At 36.8% G+C, this 22,780-nt stretch overlaps 1 protein-coding gene across 3 annotated transcripts; it reads left to right on the top strand.

The window, feature by feature from the left end:
• The first annotated feature begins 614 nt into the window (after nucleotides 1–614).
• On the top strand, nucleotides 615–10,400 carry THNSL1 (threonine synthase like 1). Of its 3 annotated transcripts, XM_047066275.1 has the most exons (3): nucleotides 615–760; nucleotides 6,385–6,558; nucleotides 8,051–10,400. In XM_047066275.1, the coding sequence occupies exon 3, from the start codon at nucleotides 8,099–8,101 to the stop codon at nucleotides 10,328–10,330; it is 2,232 nt and encodes a 743-aa protein (XP_046922231.1). In that variant the 5' UTR covers nucleotides 615–760; nucleotides 6,385–6,558; nucleotides 8,051–8,098; the 3' UTR covers nucleotides 10,331–10,400. The 3 variants fall into 3 exon arrangements, with proteins under 3 accessions (XP_046922231.1, XP_046922232.1, XP_046922229.1); XM_047066276.1 differs by lacking the exon at nucleotides 6,385–6,558; XM_047066273.1 differs by lacking the exon at nucleotides 615–760 and having other exon boundaries at nucleotides 1,764–6,558.
• Nucleotides 10,401–22,780: the final 12,380 nt, after the last annotated feature.

The raw sequence follows: 22,780 nt of genomic DNA on the forward strand, positions 1-22,780 counted from the left end.
TCCCCTTTGACCTGTTAGCAGTCCTCTCTTGGGAAGAAAATAAAATAGCCCTTCTAATTCTCTAGGGGTTGCTTAGCGTTGTTGACGGCGTGGTTGCCTGGGAAACAGTTGCTAGGCTACGTGGACGTAGAAGGCAGCCCTGTAAACTAGGTTTTCTTCCCTCTGCAGTTCTTCTGCTTGAGAAGTTCAATATGGAAACCACTGTTTACATGTGCCTTTGGGAATAATGAGTTGAATGGCGTCCCCTTACTTAAACACACTGCTCGTTTCTGTCTGCATATTTGGAGAGGAAGACACACTCCACTGCAGACTGTAGGGAAGCGTAGCTCCTGCGCAGGCGTCACACAATAAGGCTCTCGTGCGCAGGTGCCAATCTCGGCGGCGGTGGGGCGAGCAGCTGAGGCCAGGCTGACGTAGGGCCTTTGCCGAGAGCTGGACGGGGTGGGGAGGAGCCTGAGGAGCAGGGAGGATTCACATAGGTGGAGCGCGGACTGCTAGTCACGTGTTCGGCGTGAGGTTGCCTGGGGCGTGGGTGGGGCGCGCCGGCGCGCAGGCCCTCCCTGACTGACGCAGGCGCAGAGACCGCAGCGCGGGGCTGGGGGCGGATCAGGCCTAGCGAGGGCCTCGGGCCTGGGCCGTGGGCGAGCCGGGGAGAGGCCCCGAGGTGTGGGAGTCCGTCCCCAGGCGGCAGTGGCGGCTCCTGGACGCTCCTTCCCATTTTCTTTCCTTTCCCCCCAGTCTTCTCAGTGTGATTTTCTTGGTGAGTGATTTGAGGAGAAAGAAAGGGAAACTGTAGAAACCGGTCCGTTCCCATCGCATGCCTTTCCCCTTTTCGTTTCTTCCCCTTTCCGCTACTCCGTTGTGATCTCAACTGTGTCTGCGCGCATTTTCCCCGCTGCTTCTGCCTGGGCTGCCCGGAGCTCGCTCGGCTGCCCTGCTCGCCACCTGCGGGAGTGCGCGCCCACGTCCCGCCTTACGCCCATCCACCTGTCGCGCCGCGGTCCTCCCCGGCCTCCCTCTTTCTCCTGCGCCTCGCTGCTTCTCTGCTCCCCCAGTTTACCTCTTAGTCGGGTCCCTCCTCTTAGGTATTACTCCACCGACGTGTGGACTGGCTGTTTTTAAAAAGAGCAGCCTAAACCAGAAGGAGAAGCTTTTTTAAATGGGCCCTTGAATTTTTGCTTTTTGTTTGTTTGATTGGTTGCTGTCCCTTTTTTGATATTGTCTTCTCAGAAGAGGTTTTATTCCGTTTTGAACCGCCTGGTCTTCTATAAGCCTATTCACGTAAGATTGCTGAAAAAATTCATATAGAAGCCTTTGCCACCCCGAGTCTCTAAAAGGCATTTTGGCAAGATTTGGGAAATAAGTTATTTGGTTTGAACCAAACTTACAGAGGCCACTGCCCACAGGGAATAAAGACGGTCAGAGATAAAAGACAACACCAGTGTGGGTCGGCTCACTGCCAGGGTGCTCGGTGGAGAGAGAAAAACAGCACGATTGCTTCATTAATCTTTTAATTCCTACTTAAAAGGCTATGCAGAATATGTAGGTGCTGATCATTTGGGACTTTTAGTGAATTTCATTAGCTAAGAATACATTTAGTTTTTTTTTATCCAGTTAATCAGATTTTTATCTTTATCCCGTGTGTTTAACATTTTATTTCAGATGGGTGACACGTTGGAAATGATGCTCCTGTTCACATCAGATTTTCTACTTTTTAAAACTTTTTTTTCTGTGTCTATATACCACTTTGTCCTTTTCCTTTCCCCTTTATGTTTTTTTTTTTTGGGGGGGGGGTTCTTTTTGCTTAGCATGTATAAAGAGAAAAATTCTTTTTCTAAAGAATACATACTAAACTTTGAACTAAGGACTCCTAATGATAACACCATTAGCCAATGGATGGTCATTGGCCTAGAGCTTATAAATATTCTAATGAAGAAACACTTTGGGATGTTTTATATTATTCAGTTCCTAAAAGAGCCAGTAAGCCAGTAAGCGTAAAGCCTGTTACCTCCAGTTAGTACCAACCGACCTTAGCTACAGTCCTGACTCTTTGGTGTTACCAAATACAGTAATTTCACTGATGACAATGTATTTACTGTGGTTTTAAAAATACCAAACAATTTATGATCTCACTATAGTATATTTAGTTTACAGTCTTGATGAAATTGTTAAATCATTTAGAAAGGAACTTTTTTCCCTTAGATCCTTGGTCTATAATTCTGCTTGCCTTTTGAAAACATATTTACAAAGAATATATTTCTATTTTTTATAATTCCCTCAAAATAGCAATACTGTTAAAATATCTGTGTCCAATATGCCCTCCAGGAATTAGTATTGATATATTGTCAGAGGTCATGAACCTTTTCCATAAAGGGCTATGTAATATTTTAGGCCTTTGCATGCTGAATGGTTTTGGTCAAAACTGCTCAACTCCACTGTTGTAGCTCAAAAACAGCCAGACAATACTAAACAGGTGAACAAATAGCAAAGTTGTGTTCCCATAAAACTTAATTTACAAAAAAGGTGATTATCCAGGTTTTGCACAGATTTGGCCTGTGGGTTATGGTTTGCACAGACCCCTGCTATAAATGCTTGTACATACAAATTTGAGTTTTTTTGCTAAAGATTAATCTAATTTACTTAGATGAATAAAATAGGCATAGGTGGGAATATAAATAAGACAAGGAGGAGGAAAATAAACCCTGTGTAAGAGATACTCTTTGTAATATTTCTAAGTTACAGAGTTTAAAAGGATACTTAGGAAGTCTTGAATTAAATACTCAAGACCATTAAGAGGATATCCAACAGCAAAAGAGCAGCCACAGGAAAGGCTTAATCAGCTTTGATACTAAATAGGGGCAAGGATGAGGGTTGAACTTGTAAATTCTACTTTTGATTATAAGAGCCCTGTGATTACAACAGGCACCGGAGTGTATGTTCCTCCACCCTTTCCACCTTGCTATTTCTAGGTAAGTTAGGAGCTGACTGACACAAAGGCTTGTTATGAGAAGATTTTTGCTCAGTGTTCCAGAGCGGAATTTTACCCCCTGTGATTGGTTTATGTCTCAGTATGTTTGCATTTTTTAAATTATGTATTGGGAAACGATTTATTGCTGTAAAAATGCAGTCATTTTTAAGAATTTTAAAAAATCAGGATGTCTTACTTCTTAAGACAATGGACTGGATTAGTCATTCTTCTGAGAAATTTAGATTGCATTAACATAGGGTGACAAGCATACTCAAGACATGAATATTTTCAGAAGTTTATTGAACTATAGCCAGTTCTCATCATAAAATAATTTTTAAAGTGCTGTGTCTTATGTTTTATTTTGGAATAGTATGTTTTAAATGAGTGAGAAATGCTAAATCATCCTGACTAAATAGGATTTTGATGATATCCCAGAGGAATTGGAAACTAGGTAATTTTATAATGGAATTGAAAAATTATTCTCAACCATTCTGGAAGTAAAAATTGATAATGGGTATGATTTTAATTGATGAGCAGTCATCTAGTGTGACCTTAGGAAAACGTCACTGTACATAGGTTGCTGAAAATTAATATGGTTTTTGGTTTAAAAAATGTAAGCTTATTAGCATTTATGGGAAATAATTTGAAAGTGATTTAAAAAGTGATTTCTCTACTTTTTTTCCCTTGAATTCTTTATTCAGTTTTGATCAGCTTGCCACAGTAAAATTGTTAAATTTTGTGTCTTGAGATCAAAGAGTACGTGAATCATTATGTCCATGTGGACATTGTGTTTTTGTATTTTAAAGTTCTTGCTGTGACACTGACACATTACTGCCTTTTCATTTGTCTGTTTGAATGGCAGGTGTCTATTATGTCTAGAAAGTAGCCAATGGAATTAGTGGATCAAAAAGCCCCACTCTAAGTGATTAGTAGGAAAACCTACTTAAAAAGTATTACTATATAATGTGCTGATCTTCCATCCTCTGAGGAGTTAGTAGGACTAAAATATTTTCATGAGGAACGTGGCTCTGCAAAAAATACTTCAGGATATTGGGATAGTAAAACCTGAGTACTTTATAGCCAAGTGATTTGGTCTAAATACCGCTTTTGTTTTCTGACTCTTGTGGTTGACTTCCATTTAATTGGAAATTGTTTTGTCTGTTGGCTAAAGGAAAATTGCCTTTTCAGTGTCACAACATGGCTTTGAGTCATAAAGGAGGATGATATGCAGTTGATCCTCACTCTTCACAGGTTCGACATTTGTGAATTCTGCTCGCTAGAATTTATTTATAACCCCAAGGTAATTCCCTGCAGAACCTGTGCATTTGTTCATGGACACACGCACTGTGGCGAAAGATAGGAGTCTCCTGATGCGCATGCTCCAAGCTGAGGTCAAGCAAGGTGGTGCTGTCTGCCTTCTGGTTTCAGCTCAGATACGGCCAACAAGTGTCCTTCTCCCATTCTATTTAGTGCCACATTTTTCACATTTCTGTGCCTCTAGTTAGTGATTTTGATGTTTACCATGGCCCCCAGAGGGCTGAAGTGTGCTTAGTGTTCCTAAGGCAATAAGGCTATGATGCACCTACAGATAAAATGTGCGTTAGATAGGCCTCATTCAGGCATAAGTTAGAGTACTATTGGCTGTTCAATGGTATTGAATCAAACATATATATGTACAAATTACATATTAAAAATATAAAAAATATATAAAATGTCAAAAAATATATAAAGTGTCTTTAAACAGAGACATAAAACAAGGTTATATATTGATCAGTTGGCAAAAAGGTGACTAGAGGCTCACAGGAACCTAACCCTGTATTTCCCCTAGGAGCAATGAGAATATTCAATATTCACTAATTTAGTACTCACGGTGACTTTATAGAATATAACTACCATGAATAACAAGAATTGACTATATTACTCTTAAGTAAACCTAATTTCCAGATGGAAGTTACATAGTGTGGGTATTATTCATCTTGTCTTTTGGTTTGCTTACAATGGATGTTGAAGCCCTAAAATTAATTTGAGGCTAAAATGTTAAAAAACAAAATTCAGTATGTTACTTAAAATAGAATTCATCTTCTTTATTTTTCTTTAACAGTAATACTATTTGTTTACATATTATAGCCCTTAACAACTCCCTTCTGCTATTTCTCAGGAAGCTTTTTATTGGTAAATAATACTGATACAGAATTAAATTGAACTGTCATAATTTTCTATTTTTAATTCACATAAAGTAAAGGAAAACTCAGGTTACAAAAGATAAGGTGAATGCTGCATAATGTTTGTGTTACAGTCTTCTACTTTTAATAGTTGATGGTGAGCATTGTAGTAACCAACACAAAGTGGAGAAGATCAGTTAAAAGATTTAATGTTCATAAAAACAAACCAGCTACTCAGGTAATATTAGAATGATTGCTAATACGGACATCAGAAAATTACACATTGGGAAGTAAAAAAAAGAACACACACTGTGATGTTATAAGCCAAAGCCTCCTGAATAGGAGGTTAATCAGCTTATTTTATAAAGTGCCTTCAAAATACCTAGTGTTCTCTCCTCCAGGAAAAATTACTAGTGTTAAAGTACTTTACTAGAATACAGTTCAATAAAAGAGATTGCTGGAATGGCTCAAGTGTACCGTTCTCTGGTCCTTGGTTTACTACAGGAAGAGAATTAGACTGCATAGCAAAACAGTTCTTGATTCATGGATAAGTACCATTATTTTCTCTGAAGGTTTATAAACTAACCAGACCGTAAAAAAATATACTTAGCCTTGAGTCTAGGTATTCTGATTCAAATTAAATGATTTTGGTCCACTGTTTCTGCATGACAGTAATTAATATTACCATATATGAGAATATTCTTATGTGCCAGCCACTGTGATATGTGCTTTGAATTTATTATAAGCTCAGTTAAGTAGCCAAGAGATAGATGTATGTAGCCGACACTGTATTTGCACTTTTTACCGTAGGTTATCATTACGTACAAATCATGTAGTGATTCAGATGGATAAAACAACCTACAAGAGAAATTCAAACACTCATTTTATAGCTTTAGGCCACAGATTTAAATTTTTCTGTCATCACTAAACAGTTAAAAAATGAAAATTTTAGGTGTCATTGTGAAATGTTGTACATTTGTTATTATTTGGTAATATTACTCTTTCATATTGCTTGGTGGAAAAAATTCCTTCAGTAGTACGGTTTAATAAAATTTCTTTTGTAAGACACAGATATTGAAAAAAAGTATCTTAATCTTTTAATAATAGATTTGGGGAAACAGGAAAGGGGTCAATTGATTATTTGTCTATACTTTAAAATTTTTAGGTAGATATTTTAATAATAGACCAGTCTATGTGTGGAATTTTATAATATTATATGCAGTGATGATTAACTTGAAAATTTTTCTATTATAGACTCCGTTTTTTTGCTAAGATTGACTTTGCCTCAGCACCAACAAACTCTTCATCTAAGATTGGTTCCTGTGTGTCATATATTTACAAGTCAGTGGAAATTACAAGTCAGCACATACAAGCTGAAAAGCCAAATAAGGAAATGTAATCCTTCTCTTGACAGTTCTAATTTAACTTGTAAGTTAAATTCGGTGTTAGTTTAAAGTGGTTTAAATGTGTAATTACAGAACACAGTATTACAGATAATCAGAGTAGTAAATGATTGAAAGTTTTCAGAACATATTTAAACATACCACCTAATATTTAATATGGCTTAGTTGTGGAACGTGTGAAAAGCCCCACTACATGTCTGTAGAACTCCTGTAGTGAATGTACATGAACATTGCAGCAGTTCCTAAATTGCATTTTGCACACGACTAAGAATTTGACTTGTATGGCTTACATTCATGTTTTAATGGTGAGTATATTTCCAAAGACAAGGATCTGACTAGCGTGGGGAATTGCAGAGCTGCTCTGCATGCCAGAATAATTATTTTCTCTCATCACTGGAAGCATTCCTGAGGCTTTTTTTTTTTTTTTTTTTTTTTGCTATCACTGTAGAGTCTGGAATTTGAGTTAAGTCTCTCCACTGATCATGTTTAGAGGACAGAAACAAAAGTGACAGTTTCATGCAGATAAGGTTATAGATACGTAGCCTTTGACTTTGCTGTTAATTATCAATTTATTCTTAACTATTTGCATAATATTATACCTTTCATTTTAGCTTTTTAAAAGTCTTCAATATGAAAAGTATGTAAGAATGATCTTTTACAATATGCATATAAAAGACACATAAGACAAAAAAATGTCATACCTTTGCCCTATCATTTGGGAAGTTATTTTTTTTTTTAAATTTTTTTTTTCAACGTTTATTTTTATTTTTGGGACAGAGAGAGACAGAGCATGAACGGGGGAGGGGCAGACAGAGAGGGAGACACAGAATCGGAAACAGGCTCCAGGCTCTGAGCCATCAGCCCAGAGCCCGACGCGGGGCTCGAACTCACGGACCGCGAGATCGTGACCTGGCTGAAGTCGGACGCTTAACCGACTGCGCCACCCAGGCGCCCCTCATTTGGGAAGTTATTTAAGTGTTTTGTAAGCAAATATTTTAGCCTGCTTTCCTGTTGTGAGTTTTATAAGAAACTTATAAGTCTGTCTGCATGTTCATACAACTAAAAGGAAATATGAAGAATATTACTCAGCTTTTGTGAATTGCAAGTAAATAGCATTCCAAATAATCCTTGTTTATATGGGTTATAAACCAAGAAACAATTTTCATTACAGGAAAAGAACTACTACTCTGATTTTGTGTGTGTGTGTGTGTGTGTGTGTGTGTGTGTGTGTGTGTGTTTTAAAGCCTCTATGATAAGGCATTTTCTGAATAAAGTGTTGCTTATAGTTACAAATTTCTAAAGTTTTGATGATTCAGTCTTGAGATCGAAAAGATTATTAAGAGGATATCTGTAATATTTGAGAATTTGGGTTTAAGTACTTTTTAAATGTCCCATACATTTGAAAGATTTCTAAACAGTTTATGTACAGTGGACATGGTTATTTTCAGTCCTGTTGGGACTTTAAGTCCGTTGAAATTAGTAACCAAATGTCTTTTTTGTTTTTATGTTTTGAAAAGGGCTAAAGCCAGTTTTTAGGTTGACTTGGGCAGAAAAGTGAAAAGAGAATGCTCCACTTTAACCGGTGTCCGCATCTGAAACAAATAGCCCAGAAATGTTTTCCTAGTGTACATGTTAGAACGGATAAACATGTGCAGCTGTTTCTTTCAAGAACCTTTGCACTTGCAGAATTCAGGAAGTCATGGCACTCAACCCACTCTCTTGTCGGAGACAAAAATATTATCCTGATGGGACCTCCTGGTGCTGGGAAAACAACAGTAGGCAGAATAATAGGTCAGAAACTAGGTTGTTGTGTCATAGATGTGGATGATGATATCCTTGAAAAAACCTGGAATATGAGTGTGTCTGAAAAATTACAGGATGTTGGTAATGAGCAATTTTTAGAAGAGGAAGGAAAAGCTGTGTTAAACTTCTCTGCATCTGGAAGTGTGATTTCCCTTACTGGGTCCAATCCAATGCATGATGCTAGCATGTGGCATCTGAAGAAAAATGGGATAATTGTATACCTGGACGTACCTCTAATAGATCTAGTCAGTCGTTTAAAATTCATGAAAGTAGATAGGATTGTAGGTCAGAATGCTGGCACATCTATGAAAGACTTACTTACATTTAGAAGACAGTATTATAAGAAATGGTACGATACCCGTGTTTTTTGTGAAAGTGGGGCTTCCCCAGAGGAGGTAGCTGACAAAGTGCTTAATGCAGTTAAAAGATACCAAGATGTGGACTCAGAAACGTTCATTTCAACAAGACACAATTGGCCTAAAGACTGCGAGCAGAAGGTCTCAACAAAATTCTTTAGTGAAGCAGTGGTTGAGGGGTTAGCTTCTGATGGTGGACTCTTCGTTCCTGAGAAGGAGTTTCCAAAATTAAACTGTAGGGAGTGGAAAAGCCTAGTAGGAGCAACCTACATAGAAAGAGCACAAATACTATTGGAAAAGTGTATACATCCTGCTGACATACCTGCTGCCAGATTGGGAGAAATGATTGAAACTGCTTATGGGGAAAACTTTGCCTGCTCAAAAATCGCCCCTGTCAGGCACCTTTCAGGCAACCAGTTCATCCTGGAGCTGTTCCATGGACCAACAGGATCATTTAAAGATTTGTCTTTACAGCTTCTGCCTCATCTGTTTGCACACTGTATTCCACCAAGCTGCAATTATATGATACTTGTAGCTACGTCAGGAGACACGGGCAGCGCAGTCTTAAATGGTTTTAGTCGTATTAATAAGAATCACAAGCAAAGAATAGCCGTGGCCACATTTTTCCCTGAAAATGGAGTAAGTGATTTTCAAAAAGCACAAATAATTGGCAGCCAGAAAGAAAATGGGTGGGCAGTGGGTGTCAAGTCAGATTTTGATTTTTGCCAGACAGCTATAAAAAGAATTTTTAAAGATTCTGACTTTACTGGCTTTCTTATTATGGAACATGGAACTATCTTAAGTTCAGCTAATTCCATCAACTGGGGCCGACTGCTTCCCCAAGTAGTTTATCATGCTTCTGCATATCTTGATCTTGTTAGCCAAGGATTTATTTCTTTTGGAAGCCCAGTGGATGTCTGTATTCCCACAGGAAACTTTGGTAACATTTTAGCAGCAGTGTATGCCAAAATGATGGGAATCCCTATTCGAAAATTTATTTGTGCCTCTAATCAGAACCATGTTCTGACTGATTTTATAAAAACAGGACATTATGATCTGAGGGAAAGAAAAATAACTCCTACCTTTTCACCATCAATAGATATTCTTAAAGCTTCAAACCTGGAACGACATTTACACATGATGGCTAATAAAGACGGAGGGTTAATGACAAAATTATTTAATCAACTAGAAGAGCAGCAGCACTTCCAGATAGACAAGATGCTAGTCGAGAAACTTCAGCAGGATTTTGTAGCCGACTGGTGCTCTGAGAGAGAGTGCCTTGCAGCTATTCATTCCACCTACAGTACTTCAGGGTATATTCTGGATCCACACACTGCGGTTGCAAAAGTGGTTGCGGACAGAATGCAAGACAAAACTTGCCCAGTGATTGTCGCATCTACAGCTCATTACTCAAAGTTTGCACCTGCTATCATGCAGGCTTTAAAGATTAAAGAAATCAACCATACTTCATCAAGTCAGCTTTATTTACTGAGTTCGTACAACGCATTACCTCCACCTCATGAAGCTTTGTTAGAAAGAATGAAGCAGCAAGAGAAGATGGAGTACCAGGTCTGTGCAGCTGATGTGGACGTCCTAAAGAATCATGTGGAAAAACTAATACAAAATCAATTCATATAAAAATGTTTTGAGTAAAATATTTTTTTCTGGTGATAAGCATGCGATAATAAATCACAAACATTGATTTGGAGTACGATAGTATTTTCATTTTTTTTGTAAATACATCTATACGTAGGCCTGTTACCTTTTGGAATTTCAATAACCTAATCTCGGTGACTGAACATTGTACCTGCACATGCTGCTTGGAACCTTATCATCTAGAAGTGACAAAAGGGTAGCATAGTGCATGGACGTTTGCGCCGTTGTGCAGTGCTTTGCACTCGTTAGGGATATGTCAATTTCCACTCCCTCATCCCACTTTTAAGTGGACCAAAATGTCTGCTATTCACCCGGCAATGAAAATATTTAAACAGTCGTTTTGTAATACATCTGTAACCATTACTAGGTTTGTATTGACTAGAAAGAGAATTTATCATTCAAATGGCAAACTTGTATGGAAGAAGTAGTAAGCCCATCTCTTAAGATAGGGCCAGTGTTTTTAACTCTCTTCAAACTCCACATTTTGGACTACAGTTAATGGTATGTATCCTACATGATCCAAATTAGATAAGTGCTTTGTCCTTCACATCCCTTTGGATAGCTATAGTTAGGGTGATGCAGTTTGAAAATCAAGACACATGATTAAAATCTAGGGTGTAATTATCAACGGAACTACTTAGTGGTGGATATAGAAGTAAAATTACTTCTCTCTTTCATGAGAAAAGTTTTCCCAAAATTCAGAGTATTTGAATCGTCTTAATAGAAGTATGCTTATAGTTATAGGTGGCAGTTTTTCTGTATTATTTGGAATCCATTCCTATATAATTTGCCTATTATTTCTCTTTATAATGAACATTGTCTCTTTTGGCAACTGAAATCACACACAATCATACACACACATTTAGCTTTCTTTTCTTGGTAGTAACTATAATTTTAACCATGATTTATATTTGTGAATTTCCTGGATATTTTATTTCTGAATTAAAGATTGCCACTAAAAGGATCTATAGTGTAATGGACTACTCTCAGCCACAAGATGGCATTCCTAACATAATTTGTCTTTGCTGATAACGTTCTGCTTCATTTCCTAAGAGACCTACTCTATGAAGAAGCATCTTAAAAGTTGTAAGAAAAAAAAAATTAGCTGAATGAGCAGAAACAATTTGTTTAAAAAATATAAAAATTCAAACCAGTTTTATGTTAACATTAGATCTCTGGCTTGTTTCTACAAAGCTCTAAAACCAAAAATTGAAAATCAGAAGCAGTGACAAAATAATGGAGGACTCAAAGTTCACTCATTCATGTGTTCTTACTTTGTTTACTTATTTTTTTGCATATCTTATTTTTTTTAAGAATATCTGTTTTAAGTAGATAGCATATTTAGAAAATGCAGCTAAATGTTTGCTGTGTGTATAAGAATGCACTATTTCTAAAAGGAGGACAAAAGTTTGTTGTTTTTTTTTTTTTTAAGACATGATTTATGTCCTTGAGAACCGCAGTTAGGGAGGCAAAAAAATCATGTACGACACAAAGGAGTTACTGCAAGATAGTTGATGAGTAAGTAAAATATTAGTGATACAGCTAAGTGTTGTAAGGATTAAAAGAGGCAAGGGTTGCCATGGAATAGTCAGAAAACATTTCACCCAGGACGTAGAATCTGAGGTGAGTCTTGAAGGATGGGAAGATTTTCTAGGTGAAAAGGAAGGGGAAATACATTCTAGGCAGAGGGAAGGGAAACGAATTAAGGTGAAATGCGCAAGAGAACGCTGACATTTATTTATCTGTAGTCCGTTTGTTCTCACTGCCCCAACCTGTTACTCATGCCTTCACTTCTCAAAGCCAGCTCTGTCCTTTCCCTCTCAGCTGATAACCTTGCCTCATTCAAGAGGAGCAAGCTACCATATATGATGGACTTGGGTTTACAGCGACTGTATGAATCTGTGCCTGTTTCTATCCTTCCTTACTGCCCTTTGGCTGAATTAGTCGTGCTCCCCCTCAGTTCAGAGGCGAACCTCTTCAAGTGTGCCTTGCCTAATTAGTCATCCCTGCTGTTTCTCCACCCTCTCCCCTTTGATGGAAATGTTCTGTCATTCAGATGTTCTCCATATCTTAGCACAAGAGCAAAACAAAATCTCTGTAAACATTCGTATTTCTTCCTATCTACTCTTTTATTTCTTCATACTCAAGATGAATGCTCTTCAAAAAGAGTTGTCTACATGTACAGTCACCATTTTCTTGCCTCCCATTTTCTCCACTTTGTCAAGTATATGCACAGTTTAAGAATGAATAATAAAACAAATACCCATGTACTCACCACCTTGCTTTGAAAGTAGAACATTACTCACATCTCTGATAGCCACCCTGTCTTCTCTTTGATCACATGCACTTCTCTCCCCCAGAGGTAACTATATCCTAAATTTTCTATTCATCATTCCCTGGTTTGTTTTTATAGCTTTTCACTGTTTAGTTTTTCCTCTTTTTGAATTTTATGTAAATACACTCACACTGCATGTATTTTTACATGACTTTCTCTTGCTCAAAAACTTTAAAATTCATCCATGCAGATGAATGGAGCCACAGTAATTAATTTTTATTACTGTATAAATAGTCCATTGTATGAATACCACCGTCTATCCATTACCAGTTAGTGGACATCTAGATTGTTTAAGTTTTATCTGTTCTTATATGCAGTAGGTACACTTTTGTAAAATTTGTGTTGAAGTTAGTGAATATGAACTTTCAAACGTTTGTGCTTCTTTCTAATAACATGTAAAAATCGATATCATATCGGGGCGCCGGGGTGGTTCAGTCGGTTAAGCGACCGACTTCAGCTCAGGTCACGATCTCGCGGTCCGTGAGTTCGAGCCCCGCGTCAGGCTCTGGGCTGATGGCTCAGAGCCTGGAGCCTGCTTCCGATTCTGTGTCTCCCTCTCTCTCTGCCCCTCCCCCATTCATGCTCTGTCTCTCTCTGTCCCCAAAATAAATAAACATTAAAAAAAAATAAAAAAAAATCGTATCATATCTTGGCATTATTAAAATAAAAATGCTTTATGAAATGAAAATTTATTATCAAACTTCTGGCTATGATTATAATTTCTAGCTTTAACTATCTTTGAAATTATTTTATAATGCCATAACTATAGTGAAAATAATATTTATGAGGAAAAAATTATTACATATTAATAGAAAATCATAAAATATGTTTCCATCAAAATAGAGTTTAGAAGGCAATAAATTATTTTGTTTGAGGTTTTTGTCAGATTGGAATAGCAAATCACTTTTAAAAAGAATCACTTATGCAAATACTGTTTCACTCCTTTAAATAATTTATAAACCTTATGTAATTCACACTACTTAATGTTAGTTTTTTTTTAAAGGCCGTTTTCATGTGAACCTCAAACCCATGAAAACATAAATAGTATAGCTTTTGCCCCTGTCCAGGAACATGAATAAAATCTACATATGAAATATTTATTTGCATGGACCCTGAGTGTGTGCTCCAACCATTAAAATCAGTAGTTTCATCTCTTCAAACTTTAAAACAAATAGTCTCTTTCAAAATCAAAGTTAGCATAAGCTCCTCTGAGTCAAAACAGCAGAGCCAAGAAAGTTTCCAGTGTCATACAAAAGTGACCTGTCAAAGACAGGAAACCGAATCAGCATGTCTAACAATACTCTGATCCATTGGCATTTTTTTCACCAGAGCTCTACATCAAAAAGTTGAATTTGCTTCCAGTAGAAGGCTGCATTAGTCAATCTAGCTATTTTTCTTTTAAAACTCCTTTATTTCTGAGTTCTTATGACTTTCTTCTTCCAAGTGGTGATAACAATCGTCTTGAGGAGTCACTGCACTGAAGTTACATGTGCAGATGTGTCACTAATTAGGTTACCATAATAGACTTTATTGAGAGTTTAGTGGCCTATAATATGCAGAGTTAAAATGGCAGGTTAAATTTCATTTATTAATAATAGGAGAGCTTATAATTTAACTTACTTAAATCATAATGAATTGTTTTAAATAAATTTTCATATTTGGTGAATGAGTTCTAAAATTAGTCAATTTAATATCATCTCATAGCAAGTGTAATGGTATCCTTACAAGGCTTTTTGAACAAATGCTTTGTTGTTGTTTTTTCAAAATGGAAACTTTGAGATCCGTTCTCCGGAGTTCATGGGAAATGCTAAAATAAGAGAAACCTCCAGAAGCCATTTGAACAGTTTGAAGTTAATGAAGTTAATACCTTTTGACGAAAAGGCATCTTCTTGGCACTCTATGACACAAATATTAACACATGTTGATTTTTAATTGTTTAATTGTATTTCAGATTAAACTAGGCTTATTTGTACTCATAGTAATATTAAAATTTAATTATGTGCTCAACAATGGGTTTCTTTCAAAGCCATGTAAAAAATACTGTTTTGGGTACACTTGGCAACATGTGCCCCAGGGTGGTAATCCATGTGATAGTACATCTTTTTCTTTAAAATTGGAGGACTTCTGTGTTTCAAAGTGTTTTGTGTACAGCATTCATTGTCTCTTGTTCTTATTGAAAAACTAGTATTTTGGAAAACAAATTCTTGGGTAAGATTTAAAGTTTTAATTTTAGCACTTTGAAGAAAGAACTTGAATGTTCTCACCTGTTACCTAAGATATCTTCTCTTTGGCCAAATAAAATGGCGACTCATCTGGTAGGACCTGAAGTTGATATAAGGTTTTATTTTGATTTGGGTTCCAAAAACATAATTCGTCAAGGATTCCTGTTTTCCCTTCATGGGTCTCAGAATTGGATTGACATTTCTTTTACCTATTTTTAATGACTGCCAGTCTCTGGTAAAATAATATTGATTATAAACATTGATAAACTGCATAATATTTTAAAATTGGGTCTATAAATTAGGAATTGTGGAAAGAGAGGGCTAAATAAGCTGCCCTTGGGCTCAGAGGTGGAGGTGTGTTGCAGGGTGAGATTAGCTGCAAGAGGAAGTTTCTCATCTCCATAGGTTAGGGGGTTAGTCAGTACTGATAGATGAACTCTTGGGGGAGAGGGAAATTCATCTTTAAATTTCTACTGTAGTAAACGCAATGTAGTGATTACTAAATGTTTACCAAAAGATACTGTGTCTTACTTAGATTTGGTCTTTTCTGGACAATTGATCTCCTTTTACCTCAGTTTCTCTATGTGTTATAGATGGATAATACTTATAATTTGCCCCACTCTTTGAAGAACAATGTCACTGAGATTAGTAAATAACTAAGCGCACGCTCTTTGGAGTTAAACTGCTATATAAATAATTTCTATATAAATGTTCTATAGTGACTTGGGAATTAATTCCTCAACTGGGAGTATATGCCCTTGATCAGGAATGCTCTAATGAATTACTGAAAATGGTAGTCTAATATATTCGGAACGTAGGTGGTTTATTCCCAGGGCAGTAGATTTCAAACTATAATGCACATCAGAATGAACTTGGGTATGAAAGACACTTGTTGGGGTGAGCACTGGGTGTTATACACAGGGGATGAATCACTGGAGTCTATTCCTGAAATCATTATTGCACTATATGCTAATTTGGGTGTAAATTAAAAATAAATAAGTAAATAAAAAAATTAAAAAATATGTAATAAAAAAAAGAATTAACTTGGGTCCTTGTTAAAAATACTGATTCCTTAGGTTCAGGCTTAGGTTCTGGCCCATCAAGTCAGGAGTAAGACCTAGAAACTCGTATTATATGTTTATTATTTATTTATTTATTTACTTATTTATTTATTTATTTATTAAAAAAATTTTTTTTAACGTTTATTTATTTTTGAGAGACAGAGACAGAGCGTGAAAGGGGGAGAGGCAGAGAGAGAGGGAGACACAGAATCCGAGGCAGGCTCTGGGCTCTGAGCTGCCAGCACAGAGCCCGACGTGGGGCTCGAACCCACAAACTGAGATCAAACTGTGAGCTGAAGTCAGACGCTTAACTGACTGAGCCACCCAGGTGCCCCTAGAAACTCGTATTTCAAAAAATTATTTATAATTATGGGAACATGTGGATAACAAACTTACCACATTAACCTTTTTTAAGTGTACATCTCTGTTTTTAAGTGTACAGGACTGTTAGGTATATTCACTTGTTGTGCAACCAATCTCCAGAACTCTTTTCGTCTTGCAAAACTGAAACTCTATACACATTAAACACCTCCCCATTTCCCTCTCCTGCCAGGCCCTGGCAACCACCATTCTACTTTCTCTTCCTATGATTTGACTACTCTAGTTATCTCATATAAATGGAATCATACAGTATTTGTCCTTTTGTGACTGCTTACCTCACTTAGGACAATGTCCTCAAGTTTCCATCCACGTACCACATTTTGTCTGTCTGTTCATCCACTGACGGTCACTTACATTGCTTGTACATTTTGGCTATTGTAGATACGGCTGCTATAAACATGGGTACAAATATCTCTCCAAAACACCACTTTCAAGTTTCTTGAATGTATTTCCAGAAATGGAGTTGCTAGATGGTGTAATTATACTTACATAATTTGGGGGGGGAAATGCCATATTGTTTTTCATAGCAGCTACACCATTTCCTATTCCCACCAATGGGAGCTTGTATTAGTTTTAAATTGTGCTTTTAAAAACAGAGTTATACATATACTTAATTTTAAAAGTCAAACAGTTTTGAAAAGCTGAGGAGATGGCAGACTATTGTCCCCCAAAAAACATCTCCAGTATCCTGAGATTTGAGCTTTTTTTTTTTAATGTTTGTTCATTTATTTTGAGAGAGAGGGAGAGTGAGCAGGGGAGGGGCAGAAAGAGAGGAAGAGAGAGAATCCAAGCAGACCACTCTGTCAGGGCAGAGCCCAACGCAGAGCTGGATCCCACAAACTGAGAGATCATGACCTGAGCCACAATCAATGTCGGACCCCCAACTGACTAAGCCACCCAGACGCCGTCCCAATCCTGTTTTATGTTAGGAAGAAAAGGAAGGAGGAGGGAGTTGAAGTCAAAAAGGTGGCTGATATCTGTAGACTTTGAAGAAGGTTGAGTAACTTCTTTGTCCTTAGTCAGTTGATCTTTGCATACAGGAATCCGTTCATGTCATTCCTGTAAATCTTAAACATAGCATAGTCATTTCTGTATGTACTTCTCTCCTCAGGTGAAGTAGATTTGGGGTAAAAAGCACTTTTTGCAAATCCTAGCTGTAACATGCCTACTTGCAGGGCTAAGCCGAAGTTTCTAAAGTATAGATGGCAGCAGCAAGGGAAATAGATGCAACATGGAGTGAGACATGCTAAATTCCTTCCTGGTACACATATTGGCACATTATTCCTGCTTTAAGGAAACCTGTTTCAACTATGTTTAACCCTTCCTTCTCAAATTTATTTGTCAATTGAAAGGAAAATTATAAATATTTTGCAGGACATACTTCAAAAAGTGTTAGAATAGGGAAATAAAGGCTGAGGACTTTGAAGAAGTTTCATGGATCTTAAAGTAGTGCCTCTACATCATTTTTTTTAAGTAAGGAAACAATTTAATCCAACCTATTTGAAAATAAAATGAAAACTAGACAATAATGAGTACAACATAAAATTTATAGGGATGCAGTTACAGTGGAAGTCAGACATGTAAGGCTTGCAATGCATTTAATATGTATGTACATGTATGCATATATGTGTGTATATGTATATATATGCTGGAAAAAGAACTTATAACTCCCCACAAAAGACTTAAGAATTAAGGAAACTACCAACCAACACTCATGACTGAATTACCTGCCTTCATTAATCATAACCATAGACTGGCTATGGATATAAGAGTTAGACAAAAATTAACTAAAGCATTCTGTGAAAATCGGTCATATATAATTACAGAAAAGAATATTATATATTTTATTATTGTTTATAATTTTGCTATACATCATTTACTCGGTAAAGGTATAACAAACACCCACTTTTTTTCAGAGAGCCTTTTACTACTACTGCACTGATTATATGGCAAACATATAATATCACTTTTCTAAAATCTGAAGAAGTTTTAATTCCAAAACACATTTACCCTATGGGTTTTGGATAAGGGATTATGAACCTGCTCATTTTAGCACAGTTCTCTAATAGAGCAGAAAATATATGCAAGAAAATAGCATTTCTACTGGGTCGAGTGGTTTAAATAAATGATTTAATATCCTGATTTGACAAAATTTAAGATTATTCGTATTTGTTTTGAGTTTTACAAGGCTCAAGTCAAGTAGCAGTTTTCAAAAAACAGTTTTACTTGCCCTCAATAGTACTTTCTTCCTCTCCAATTTCCAAGCAGATTATCTCTCCAATCTGGTTGAGATCTTAAATATAATTGGTTGACATAATATTTAAACAACTGCCAAATCAATCTGGGTCATTACCAGAAAATACATCATTTCTTGTAAATTCCACATCTGTGTAGTTTCTTGTCTAATAAAGCAATGTAACTTAATCCTAAAAGATCCTAATAGCTTGTTTTTTCACAGTATTTTGTATATTTTCCAGATGAAGAGTCATCAGGTCAAGAGGTACCCCTTTTTCTTTTCAATGTGGTAGTCTAGTATGAAGAAATACAGATCGTCTTGCTCCTGAGAAAAGTTGAATATAACAATATTTTACTGGCAGTGGAAAGAAGGAAAATATTAGTTTAAATCAGGTCAAGAGCATAAAATTTCTACTGGGCAAAAGTAGTACCAAAATGAAATAAAATTTTAGGGAAAAAATAACCAAAGTTAAAATATCCTTTGACATATGTAGGCCATTCTTGTCGAAGAGGAAAAAAATACATGTAGGAACTTTATAATTTTCAAAATGGTTACACACATATTATTTTATTTGATTTACCCCAAACCTCAGATAGGTTGATGTGGTCAGCAGAATGAGAGGTTCAGAAATTATGATTTGTCCACATACACACAGTCAATCAGATTTAGAGATCTTATATTCTACTAATTACACTTTTAGGAGAATAATGTATAAACTAGAATGCAAATTTATTGACTGATAATGGTAGATATGTTTTTCTAGGGACCATAGATTTGGTTTTCTCCATCCAGGACCCTCCATCCCTTATATGAAAGTAGGAAATAGGCAGTCAGTAGTTTACTTGGTAAACATGAGGTCAAACCAAAGAAAGTATATTTTTAAGGGATATTTTCCCTCACAATCTTCTGTGTCTATCCCATGAAAAGAAAGTCTCTTTAGTGAACATAGTATTCTTACCTGCTTGACTCAAGGTCATTCTTCTCTGGACAGTCCTGCTGTCTGGACCCACTGCTAAATTCTGATCTTTGGGTGTCAGTTCACTATACTTCAAGATCGCACATTTGGGTGAACGTGTTCCTTTTACGGACTTGTTACAAAACAAAAAAGTCATAGTCTCAGCACTTGGGAAACTTATGGAGAACTTCGATAAGTCATTTAACTTATTACAAGATCATGTGATAACTATTACGAGCAGGACCAGAGAGAAACATGATGTGTCCTGAGAAAGCTAATTAGGTCTTTATTTTCCCTTGAAACTGATGTTCCTTAAGTATCTGACCCACTTTTCTTTTGGAAAGAAACCAGAGTTTTGCACAGACCACCACACCACAAGCACAGTGCAGGGAAGGATGTTTGTTGGCAGAGGATGCCCTCTCCTATATTGTTCCAAACAGCTTTGCTCTGACTCCAAACCTGCACACCCTAACCAGCAAAATAAAAACATGGGAACTGACCAAATGCTCCCTCTTTGAGAGGCAGTTTAGAAATCATTTATTGCTATTCAAGCATATTCTTGGGTCTTCTCAGGCTTCTGATTTCCTAGAAGCCTATCAAAGTAATCCTTTTAACCACGTATAGTATTGATAAACACAAATTTTCTCTCTCATCAGTCTTCCTGATTAAGGTTAAGTCTTCTTGAAGATTGGTGTACTGAACAATTGCCTGGCTAACGCTTCCCTAACCCACTTCAAGCCATGATCATGTTTCAGACCTGAAACTATGCGTCGGGAACCAAGAAGAGAGACAGACTTGAGAGTGAGGGACTAAAGAAGGTATTCTGGAGGAGATGACCACATATGAGTCAAAGATTAAAAGTCAAGGGGTGCCTGGGTGGCTCAGTCAGTTAAGTGTCTGACTCTTAATCTCAGCTCAGGTTGGGATCTCATGGTTTGTGGGTTCGAGCCCTGTGTTGGGCTCTGCATTGGCAGTGTGGAGCCTGCTTGGTATTCTCTCTTTCTCCTTCTCTCTTTGCCCCTCCCCTGCTTGCATTCTGTCACTCAAAATAAATAAATAAAAACAAAAAAAATTTTAATTAAAAATAAAAGTTAAGTGACATTTACATAGGTAAATTGGTGGGCAGTGGGAAACAACATGTCCTGAAGTACAGTATGTATTGTTCAGTTCGCCTGGAACAAACTGTGTAAATGTGAGGTTATAAAGATGAAGCTAGAAAAGCAGGCAGGATCCATGAGTTTATAATTTTTGAAGCTATGATGTGTCGCTGAGGGATCTTAAGCAGAATACCATCATCAACTCTTTGTTTTAGAACTATCAGGCTAGTATGATCATGCTGGAAAGATCATGCTAGCTGGGGATGGGGAGCGGGAGGGGTGGAGGGAAGCGCCTCCAGGGCCTCCAATTAGGAGTCCAGAGTATGGACTGAGGAGGTGGAAAGCGAGCAGTTTCAAGAAAAATTGGGAAGTCACTTTATAGGATTTGGTGACAGATTCAATGAGAAGGGCATAGGGAGGGATTCTGGTTTATAAACTGGATGGATGGTTTTACCATTCACAAAGAGCAAGAATATAGAAGGACGTGCAGATTTGATGATGCGTGAGTAGGGAGCAGATGTGGACTGTTTCACATGCCCAACTCACTGAACATTTAATTTGCACTTTTATTTCCCACCGCATCTTCAAATAGTCTCCAAACCCTCTTCAAAGAAGAGAAGGAAAATACCTCAGTCATTAATGAAAGCATACAGGAATTTTCAAAAGTTTTACCTCCAAATAAATGCAATTTCTATGTTTCCCCTAACTTCCAAACCTTTCTTGCTCTTCTTTCCTCCTTATATTGTTTTACTAGACATGACTTCATAAACCCTGCCCATCTATTTATCAACATTTTCAGGATTTACTTCATTTCATCGTTCCCCCAGCATCCACCATGCCTACTCTTTTTAGCTTTATTAGTTATATGCTGTTTCTAATTCCTAGAGTTAACTTGCTAACCTCCCAGATATCTTTCTTATAAATACTTATCATTTTTACTATTTATTTTTTTAATTTTTTTTTAAATTTTTTTTTAACGTTTATTTATTTTTGAGAGACAGAGACAGAGCACGAGTAGGGGAGGGGCAGAGAAAGAGAGAAGGAGACACAGAATCTGAAGCACGCTGCAGGCTCTGAGCAAGCTGTCAGCACAGAGCCTGATGTGGGGCTCGATCCCACAAACTGTGAGATCACCACCTGAGCCGAAGTCGGATGCTCAACCGACTGAGCCACCCAGGCACCCCATTTTTACAATTTAAATATAACTCTCTTTAGAAGTCTAAATTTTTCGGTACCTGCCCCAGTATCAGTTGTTAATAAATTTTTAGTTAATTGACTTCTTGATAGACTTCATTCTGATAACTGGCAATAAAATGTAACCCACACTCAATTATTGGGCAGTTTTCTTATGTAATGGAACATTTTAACTTGCAGTCATTTCCAAGGTACAAAATATTATAGGACACTTCAGATTCTCTGTGGGTGCCATTTTGTCCAATATCTGTCTTTGTTTTGTTTGTTTATTTATTTAATCTAGGGTAAGGTATCATAGAAAATGATAGTTTCCCTTATAAAATGAGCTGTTTTTTAAATTTTTTTTTGGTTATCTGAAAAAATGACAGAAGTTTGATAGCTGTCTCAAAGATTCTCATGAAATTTATGCTTTCAATAGACATGGAGCGGGGTGGTGTCCCCATTTCCCTATCTGAGTTATGGTGCTACCTGTATATAAATTTTGTGACATTCATTGATAATAATACATGAGTTAGGCAATTAACTCTTAGAGAACTTAGGTGTATGATTTAAAAGATACTCTTTTTACAGCAACAGTGAGCACCTTTCTCATATGCAAAGGCCTCTGTTTCTTAATCTATACAATTGATACACATCTGTTATGGGGCTCTAATAAAATAATGTGTGTGAGGAGATTTTTACAAGAATATGTGACATTATTCTTATGGGTGCTGTTACTATTACTGTCTTAAATTTTGAAAGAGCTTATCTTAGAAAATCAAAGATTTCTTTAGTAGTCATTTTAAAATCACTTTTGGAATGATTTTAACATATTCAAGAAGAATCTTTCTAATACTGTTATTAGGTTGATATCTGAAATGAATGCCGATTATTGATACTGGAATAGAATGGATGAATATGATTTCAAATGCACACTTTTGTTTCAAATTGTGTTTTATTAAATAGCTTTTG

Source organism: Lynx rufus, unplaced genomic scaffold (genome assembly GCF_022079265.1).
Source record: "Lynx rufus isolate CCGP_SWC_20201006 ecotype Redwood Valley unplaced genomic scaffold, mLynRuf1.p SCAF_7, whole genome shotgun sequence".
NCBI lineage: Eukaryota > Metazoa > Chordata > Mammalia > Carnivora > Felidae > Lynx > Lynx rufus.

Excerpts from the sequence above, each read along its gene's own strand:
- THNSL1 (XM_047066275.1), top strand. The coding sequence starts at position 8,099 with ATGCTCCACTTTAACCGGTGTCCGCATCTGAAACAAATAGCCCAGAAA.